The 9,530-nt window shown below is 35.5% G+C and overlaps 1 protein-coding gene across 1 annotated transcript; it reads left to right on the forward strand.

Annotated features, from left to right (window-relative positions):
- The first annotated feature begins 659 nt into the window (after positions 1 to 659).
- Positions 660 to 7,419, forward strand: LOC107746934 (collagen triple helix repeat-containing protein 1-like). The gene is made up of 4 exons (XM_016561287.1): positions 660 to 812; positions 2,721 to 2,939; positions 5,227 to 5,443; positions 6,836 to 7,419. The coding sequence occupies exons 1-4, from the start codon at positions 693 to 695 to the stop codon at positions 6,976 to 6,978; spliced, it is 699 nt and encodes a 232-aa protein (XP_016416773.1). The 5' UTR covers positions 660 to 692; the 3' UTR covers positions 6,979 to 7,419.
- Positions 7,420 to 9,530: the final 2,111 nt, after the last annotated feature.

Here is a 9,530-nt window from a genome sequence, read left to right on the forward strand (position 1 = left end):
AATTAATAAAAAAAAAAATATATATATATATATATATATATAATTTATTTAGTTGTTTATTTTTTGTCCTATGGGTACCTTTATACTAAAAAAATAATGGGTTATAATGAAAGTCTGTTTTTTTATTTAGTGTAAAAGTTAGATGATATTTACAGTGAGTGTTAATAGTGGTAGATGCTTTTTGTTCCACTGTAGCAACAAATAGTGTTTACACTAACTTCATGTTTACACTAAGTGCAAATAGTGGTAGATACTACCATAGACACGCTAAGTGTAAACAAAAGTAGGCTAAATATGATATTTGCACGTAAGGTAAAACATCTTAGCAAGGCTTATCAGTGTTATTATTTAGGTGTAATATGGACAGTGGTGCCATGTGGTACCTGTTACTTTTCTCACCGCTGGTGTGGAAGGATCAATCACAGTCGTTTGTGATTAGTGGATGAAGATCTGTACAGAATAACGTTGTAGTAGAGAATATATTGGGGCTGCATTTCATTCAAGTATAGCCTACACATCTGTCTCCCGTGACACAGAGGCGTCCCGAGGTCTGAACGCGGCTCTATGGCGGATTCATCTTCTCTAGGCCCCCTGCAGGAGACAGAAGAGTCTGCGTCTGGTAGGAAACAGTGATTCGTTGGCAGCAGTTGATCGGAGCAGGAGCGCATGCTGTGGACCGCTGCAGTAAAGCAATGATGGCCACTAAACTGACTCAGCTTCTCCTTTGCTTTTGGATAACTTTGCCATTCTGTATCACGGAAAAAGTCAAAGAAAGGAGCGCCCGGCAAAGAGACGCGGAGTTCACTGACAGGGTAGGATTGTAGCCTACATTTCTTTTTGAAGAAATGTGTTCAACTTTTACATGTGAAAAAGCAAATTCAGGTCAAAGTTAGAGCAGAGGCATCGTACCAGCTCATAATGTTTCAATGTCACCAATTCTTGCCATTTAGGCTAAACAATGTGTTTAAGATGGTCAGGCTGATTCTGGAACAAGAAAGTACTAATTTGTACAAAGCCTAAATCATATCCATTGTTAAAGTGACATTTTACTTATTTTTCTGTCATTTGAAGGGTTCATTTTTTGTTCTCCGTTATGATTAGTTTGATTACATTTGATTGAAAGATTCAAGAAAATATTAGCTTATAGGGAAAGGCAGTATTCAGCCTCTTAATGGATTCAAGGAAAATGTTTATAATGAAATAATTAGGCCTATGCCGATTAGAAGTATTGTGTTGACTTTTTTGCTCATGGATTTAAATATATACCAAGATCCAGTGAAAGCACACTGTGTTCATGGTGTGTTAAACAATGGCTTTGCAGTATTGTCCGAATCGCGAACGAGTCGTTATTAATTCGGTTCTTTTTAATCATTCAGTTGAATCGATTCGCAGTGCATTTGTAAATGTAATCAGAATCAGAAGAATAACTTTGTAATGTATTCGGACAGAGATGTGTGTAACTTAATCGAAAAATAGTCGTAAACATCAATAGTCGATTTAATTAAGCATAAAAAACAAGGCTACTGAGCGGTGCCTCAAAATAATCGTTTTGATTCATTAAAATGAACTGATTCGCCAAAATGATTCGGACTAATCTATGGCTGTTCCTCAAGAAATTGCTATACACGCAAAAGAGATTTGGTTTGAGAATCCGTGGGAACACATTTTAACCTGTTATGTGTATAAAAATGTTGTAAGCAGATCCAAAGTACTATATAGATACACCTCAACACACACACTTTACAAATCACAGTCTGTGTCTGTATGCAAATGAATTATGATCATAATAAAACAGCGATGAACAGTCTAAAATGTAAAATAAATAAATGTAATGCAAATCAAAATACACCTACCTTACGTGATTCACTCAATTCCTTTCATGTAATCTGATTCATTTGGTTGCTCACTGGAAGACTGTGGGAATGTGGTGACAGATGATTAAGTCAAGTGTACTTTCCTAGTGAGTTAGCAGCTACCTAATATTGGTGAATTTTGAGATGCTTTTGGTTGGCTGACTTTCAATTGTCAACCCCAATTGAGTAATATCTAAAAAAAACACAGAACTGTACTTTCCACGTTTTTATCAGCGGATGCAAACAAACCACAGCACTGGGACTCATTGGGGCTTTTATGCCTCACTGATGTTCACACATATGGGTTATAATTCATAAAACCTGTGTGAGAAGGGCTTGGTCTGTAAAAACACCGCAAGGAAACAGAGAACTGTCATTATTGAAAAACCACAAGATAGTGGATTACATTTACTCACTGGATGAAAACCCAAGAGATCTGACAAAGACTAATTAAGATATTTTATTGTGTATCAGTTTCATATAGTATTTAAAATACTATACACTCTTAAAAAATGCTGGGTTGAATACAACCCAGTGCTGGGTAAAATAGGGATTACATCCAAAAGTTCCTTCTTTTAGAATTCCTGTAATACTGATTTTGCTTTGTCTTGTGTCAGAGCTTAAATAAAGTGAACAGACTGTGACTGTGGTCAGGGGATTTTACACCAGTTCTCCTTCCAATTTTGTGTTTTCTTTGTTTTATTCGTTTTGGCACAAACGTGTCCATCTCAAAGAAAACAGGGTCATAGTACTTTCCCACCCACAGCGGTCTGTGCATCATGGTGAATCAGTCCCATTCCCATTAACAAGGCACAAAGCCTCTGCAAAGGATTGACATGCCTCTGTGCTTCATGTTTTTGTCATTAGCACCAGTCGTGCATGCAGGGAGTACCTGGAGTGCAGGGCAGGGATGGGAACCCGGGGATGAATGGCATTCCAGGCACCCCAGGAATCCCCGGGAGAGACGGACTTAAGGGCGAGAAGGGAGAGTGTGTGACTGAGAGGCTTGAGGATCCCTGGAAACCCAACTTCAAACAGTGCGCCTGGAATTCTTTAAACTACGGCATTGATCTGGGCAAAATAGCCGTAAGTATTATGTCCGTAATGGAAGAGCTCACAGCAATGTCATATGCATTCGTACAATGTGAACTGCATGAAAATGTATGATTTTTAGAAAAGAAGGAAGCATGAAACGCCTAAACCTATCCTTCAGTGGGGCGTAAGCAGATCACATGAAAACGTACAAATGAGATACGATTCAAATTATCCACTAATTCGCCAAGATGTAAAATAGTTACAGTGAGTTGTGGAAGAAGCCAATATAAAATCTGCCCTCATGCTCATGGACACTCAGTTCTGCAGCCAGGTCTTCAGCCATACATGGCATGAAACTAATCACTCAGGAGCTGCAGGAAATGACATCATAACAACACTGATTGGCTGATGGCATCGCAAGAACACACACAGTCCAAAAACCTTTACTAGAGACTATTAAAGCATCTGTCGGAAGGGGCTAACAGTGCTAGGTAGTTACTGATTACATGTAATCTGGATAATTTTTTTTTTTTTTAATTGAGTATTTGTAATGGGATTATTTTACATATTAAGTTTTTTCTTGATTACATGATTACATATTATTCACACAACAGCAATAAATGATTCAGAACTTATTGATTCTCCCTAATGTTTTCTCTTTTTTTATTATTAGCTTTTCTTTGAAATCACTGGAATATATTTCCTTTCTCTTTGTTTTTTTATTTCAATATGGTACAAGATTATCCTCTTTAAATCAACGTGATAAACAAGTTTGGTCGAGTAATCTAAAAGTAATCAAAAAGTAGTCTGATTATATTACCTGAAATGTGTAATCGATTACTTTACTAACAATTTTTATCATGTAATTTGGAATCAGTAACGGACTACAATTTGCAAGTAATCTACCCAGCACTGCATGCTAACCAGCCAAACTTCAACTATCTATGGTATTTGATAGTCAAATGAATGAATAATAAGTATATCCACAAAAATCCTTTACAACAAGGTTTCATTTGTTAACGTTAACTGCATTAAAAGATACAATGAAAAATACTTCTGAAACATTAATTAATCTTAGGCAATGTTAATTTCAATATTTACTACTACATTATTAAAATATTCAAAAGTTGTATCTGCTATATTATTTAATGGACTTGAGCTAACATCAACTAACAATGAACAGTTGTATTTCTATTAACTAACATCAAAGATGGATAAGTACTGCAATAAGTGTATTGCTCATTGTTAGCTTCTGTAAACATCAAGTAATGAGACCCTAAGTGTTCACTAGCTGTTTAATAATTATAAAATACTTATTTTAGACATAATTATTTATAACTGCCCACTTTACAGAAGTGTTTACGGAGCCATGTTTTATAAAAAAATAAATAAATGGTAACGCTCAAAGTTTTGAGAATACACTCTAAAAAATGCTGGGTTAAATATAACCCAGCGCTGGGTTAAAAAGGGACAAACTCAGCTTTTGGGTTGTTTTGACCCAGCGCTGGGTTAAAAAGGGACAAACCCAGCTATTGGGTAGTTTTGACCCAGCGCTGGGTTAAAAGGGGACAAACTCAGCTATTGGGTTGTTTTGACCCAGCGCTGGGTTAAAAGGGGACAAACCCAGCTTTTGGGTTGTTTTGACCCAGCGCTGGGTTAAAAAGGGACAAACTCAGCTATTGGGTTGTTTTGACCCAGCGCTGGGTTATATTTAACCCAGCATTTTTTAGAGTGTACATCATATCTGATTTGGCCGCCATATATGGTCTAGTTGCAAAAATGCAAAAGTGTATTGGAACTGAAGCTCAAATCAAATCTGAAAACTCTGAAAAAGTGTAAAGGTGGCTTGACATCTTGGTTTGGACAAGCAGGTTGCCCTGCTCTGAATTCACACCATTGGTTGAGCCGGATAATGATATGTAAAACTGCTCAAGCAAACATGAAAACACACGGTGTTTACACAGTGTTCCTCTTCAGGAAATCAACCGGCAAATGACTTATACTGTAGTTTGCCCATCAAAACGGGTTGGAAATATTGTATTGTGAGGATGTTTCATGTCCTCAACAACCTCTGTAGTGCCATTTAGACACTTGTTACTGTATCTGTAAAATATCTTGAGCTTGTGTTACCCACAGACCCTTATTTCAAATATTTAACCAAAAAACCATGAAAAAACCCCATTGACTTCAGGATGATGGAACCAGAAGTGATAAACATTAGTCTATAACACACACTATAGACTACAGACATTCGTATATAGGTTTTCTTGCAGTTAAAGAGGATTATTCATTCATCAGTGATTTAACAGTGGAAGGCGTCTTGGTTTTTCTTTCACAGGAGTGCACGTTCACCAAGCAGCGATCGGACAGCGCTCTGCGTGTGCTCTTCAGCGGTTCTCTCAGACTCAAGTGTAAGACGGCCTGCTGTCAGCGCTGGTACTTCACCTTTAATGGGGCCGAATGCACTGGACCGCTACCCATAGAGTCCATCATTTACCTGGACCAGGGCAGCCCTGAACTCAACTCCACCATTAATATACACAGGACCTCCACAGGTACCATTCACAAACCATAGATCATTACTTTTTGTTTTCCATAAGAAGATTGCAAATCTGACAAAGTATACACAGTCAAAATAAGATATAGACACTTAACTAATAGAAACGTATGTTAAAATGTGTCTGTGCATTAGATATTTTGTTAAATTTTGCTAATAAAAATATTAAACACATATTTCAAACTTTTTTGCTTTGATCTTAAATTTACACTATATGTATTTAACTGATTACATAGCCTATATATATTCATTCATTCATTCGCATATGTTCTTAAATAAAAAGCATGGTGTTATAAAAATGCATGCTTGTTTATGGCTGCATGTGTGAAACACACTCTGCAATTATGCTCCTATTGTGCTCCTTATGGTTTTCAAAATATGGTACACAGTAAACATCAATTGGACTCACAGCATATACATTCCAATAAATTATACATTCCACTTACTTACATTACACAAAAAGGTGTGTGTATTGAAACCTTATGATTTTAATTAAATTGTCCACTTTCTTTGTGCTCATTCTGTCACGACCAACACTTTTTTGTGATCAGAAATGTTTAAAAATACCATTCTGTCTGAAATACCATTCTTTCGTAATCATACTCCACTGTTTTATACACAAGACTCACACACTGTATTTTTTGAGAGCAGAGATAGTCTCTTATGCAGATGTCTTTGTCACATGGATTCCTGTGAGTGTTCTTTTGTGTGCTTGAATGCAGTTTGGCAGCTTTCATAAGCATCTATGCTGCAATTACAGAGAGACCAGAGGAATTTGAGAGCTCTGTGTGGTTTCTCACCAGCTCACATCCCAGCATTCACTCAACACTTACTCATGACTAGCACATCAGCACTGCTCAACAACACAGTCTTATCTAGCGGACAGGGACCTGAGATACAGTGTGCATTCATTTTGCAAAATTACACTGACTGCACAATGCACAAATAAAAATAATAGCAATAATAGTTTGTGCAACTTTTCCAAAAAACTTTGTCCAATCCCAATGAAAAATGTTTGGGATAGATAGATAGATAGATAGATAGATAGATAGATAGATGGATGGATGGATGGATGGATGGATGGATGACAGACAGACAGATGATAGACAGAAAACAGATAGATAAATACAGACAGACAGACAGACAGACAGATAGATAGATAGATAGACAGAGGACAGACAGATTGATAGATAAGACAGACAGACAGACAGACATATAGATAGATAGATAGATAGATAGATAGATAAAAAGTAGGTTTCTTCTTAAAACAATTATTTGTGCGATATGTGTGTTTGTATTTTACTTCATATTAATGATAGCACATGAATAACACATACTGTGTATTAGAGTATACAGTATTGCTGACGGTGTGTGTGTGTGTGTGTGTCAGTGGAGGGGCTCTGTGACGGGATCCAGGCCGGGCTGGTGGATGTTGGGATCTGGGTGGGCACATGTGCTGATTATCCTCGCGGAGACGCGTCGACAGGATGGAACTCTGTATCCCGGGTGATCATTGAAGAGCTTCCAAAATGAGCTTCTCATCTTCAGAAGTGATCACTGTCATCATCACCGTGGCAATAGAAGACATCGTGTTCCTGTCACAGAAAGGACCTTCCTCACAGAAATGGGACAAATTAAAGCTAATAGAGTTGCTTTGAGTCTGTGCAGCTCTCATGTCTTGTCAGATTATTATTCTCATTTTGAAAGTTGAGGAATTCAGTATTCTCAGTTTTGATAGTACAGAACAATTACAAAATAGAAGCACCATGTTTTTTGGACACTACCATAATGAAAATTTTGAGAAAAGAGGAGAAAAGTACCTTGCACAATGTAAATATCATGTTAAATATGGTGTTACTATATGAGGTCATCACTGTACAATAATACCACCATTTTAAGGAGAGTCCAACAAAGACGATCCTTGCTTTGCTGATATTTATTTAGTGGCTCTTCCTTTTGTGCCTGGATGACTACAACTCATATTTTTGTATCCATTGTGTTTTTATTACCTATAACTATGAAGAAAAGTCAAGTCATGTTTGACCTCACAAATAAAAATGTAATGTGAAAACAAATCTCATTTTCTTTACTGTAATATATATATATATATATATAAACGAGAAGAAATACCATATGCTTAATTTTTGTGAAAATGTTCCAAATTCAAATATATGTATATATTTTTTCTTATAATTTTGGGGTTGAAATATGACAGGCATTACTTTAGGACATTCCCCCCTTTATTCCATAGATAGATATTATACCATATACACATTTTTCTACATGATTATATCCGGTTTTACTGGAGAGGTCGCTGGCCATTTTTAGAACTCGTGCTTTTTTGCTTAAATTCTAAATGTTTTGGAAAAAAATAAAAAATACAACACTTTTATACATATTAAAAAGGCCTATTTTAATTTAAACCAAAGTCTTGGTAATTAGCTTAAAAAGCTGATGCAAAAAAAGCCAAAAGTACCAGCATCATAAATGGGGTGTAGATGGAAAACGCAGCGGCTGAAGTGTGTGCAGCATGACTAAGGCGTGGAATGTCTGTGGTACTGAAGTAGTTTCACAGCTGCTGCTGAGTGTTCAGATTCCCGTTACTACAGGTTAAGACACACTGGCCCATATAAGTCATATGTTGGAATATCACTGCATTAAATAACAAAAAATGCTGTTATATCCCCAATCACCCAATGATTAAAAAAACGTGCAGGTCTGAGAATCACATTGTGAAAAGAAGTGCATTTTAACATGGTTTTAAGAGTTCTTATTAATTGCATGTTATTTACAACTAAATGAAAATGTATTATAGTTTATATTATTAAATGCAGTTAGCTGAACGTTAGAGTGATTTTAACACACATTGTAAGTAGGATTTAAGTACATTTATTGTAATTTCATAATTATATTGTCATTTAAATATGGTTAAAGTGTGCTACCAAATGTACTGACAAGCATTTATGATTAACTAAAATATACTTTAATGTCATTTCTATTGAAACTTGTATGTCATGTATTTACTATTTAATTTAATGTGTAATTACACATTTGAAATGATAAAAATATATGAACTTTAAATGTAATACTGCTACACGCTACAGTATAAACTATAATCAAGTAATTTACATGTGCTTTAGTATGTTAGTCAACACATCAAAATAAGTGTACTACTTTAAAGCATGACAAAAGATTAAAGCATGACTTAAAATGTATTTTAAAGTAAAACGTTTAATTTAACATTATTACAAAGTGCATTTTTTGAAAGTCTACTTAAGTGTGTTAAAAATAGTGCTGTAAAACGATTAATCACAATTAATCGCATCCAAAATAAAAGTTTTTGTATAAATAAACACAGTACACACATATATTATGTAAACAAAAACTTTTATATTGGATGCGATTAATTGTGATTAATCGTTTGACAGCACTAGTTAAAAACCATGATTAAAGTCTTTAAGCACACTTAAATGGCCATTTATTTCATTTGATATTATATTATCTTCAAGTGCAGATAGTACACTACAAAGCACATTCAATACAATTAAGTGCACAAAATCTCAGCATATGAGCGTAAACTGCCAGTGATGAGATTAACTGTATCTAATGCAGTGAAAAGTCTGAACCGTTCAGAAGTGAAATGGTTTATCGGCTTCTGTCAGTCATTATTAAAAACATAGTCTGTGTCTGTTACATATATTCCTTTATTGGATGTGTAAAAATGGCTTATACGTACATCAGCTCTTCTTTTTATGTGTCACTGACAATAGCACATTCATATATACAAACATAACAGCCTCTCAGTTACTCAGTTAAAGCGTTCCTCTCTTCCAGTAGATGTCATCCACACACATCTGCTTAAAATCTGCTCCTGTCCTCCAGTAAAGTATCGGTTTCTCCAGGCCTGTGTGCTATTATCCTGCAGCGTGACATCATTTCCTGAGCATGCTATATTTCTAAACGTAAGTACATTTTTTAAAATGGACTATGAAATTATGTCAAATTACTTTAAAGTACATTTTAAATCATATTTTAATAATCTTTTGTCATGTTTTAAAAAGTACACATATTTTGATGTGTTGACC

This window comes from Sinocyclocheilus rhinocerous, unplaced genomic scaffold (genome assembly GCF_001515625.1).
Source record: "Sinocyclocheilus rhinocerous isolate Xijiao unplaced genomic scaffold, SAMN03320098_v1.1 scaffold2154, whole genome shotgun sequence".
NCBI lineage: Eukaryota > Metazoa > Chordata > Actinopteri > Cypriniformes > Cyprinidae > Sinocyclocheilus > Sinocyclocheilus rhinocerous.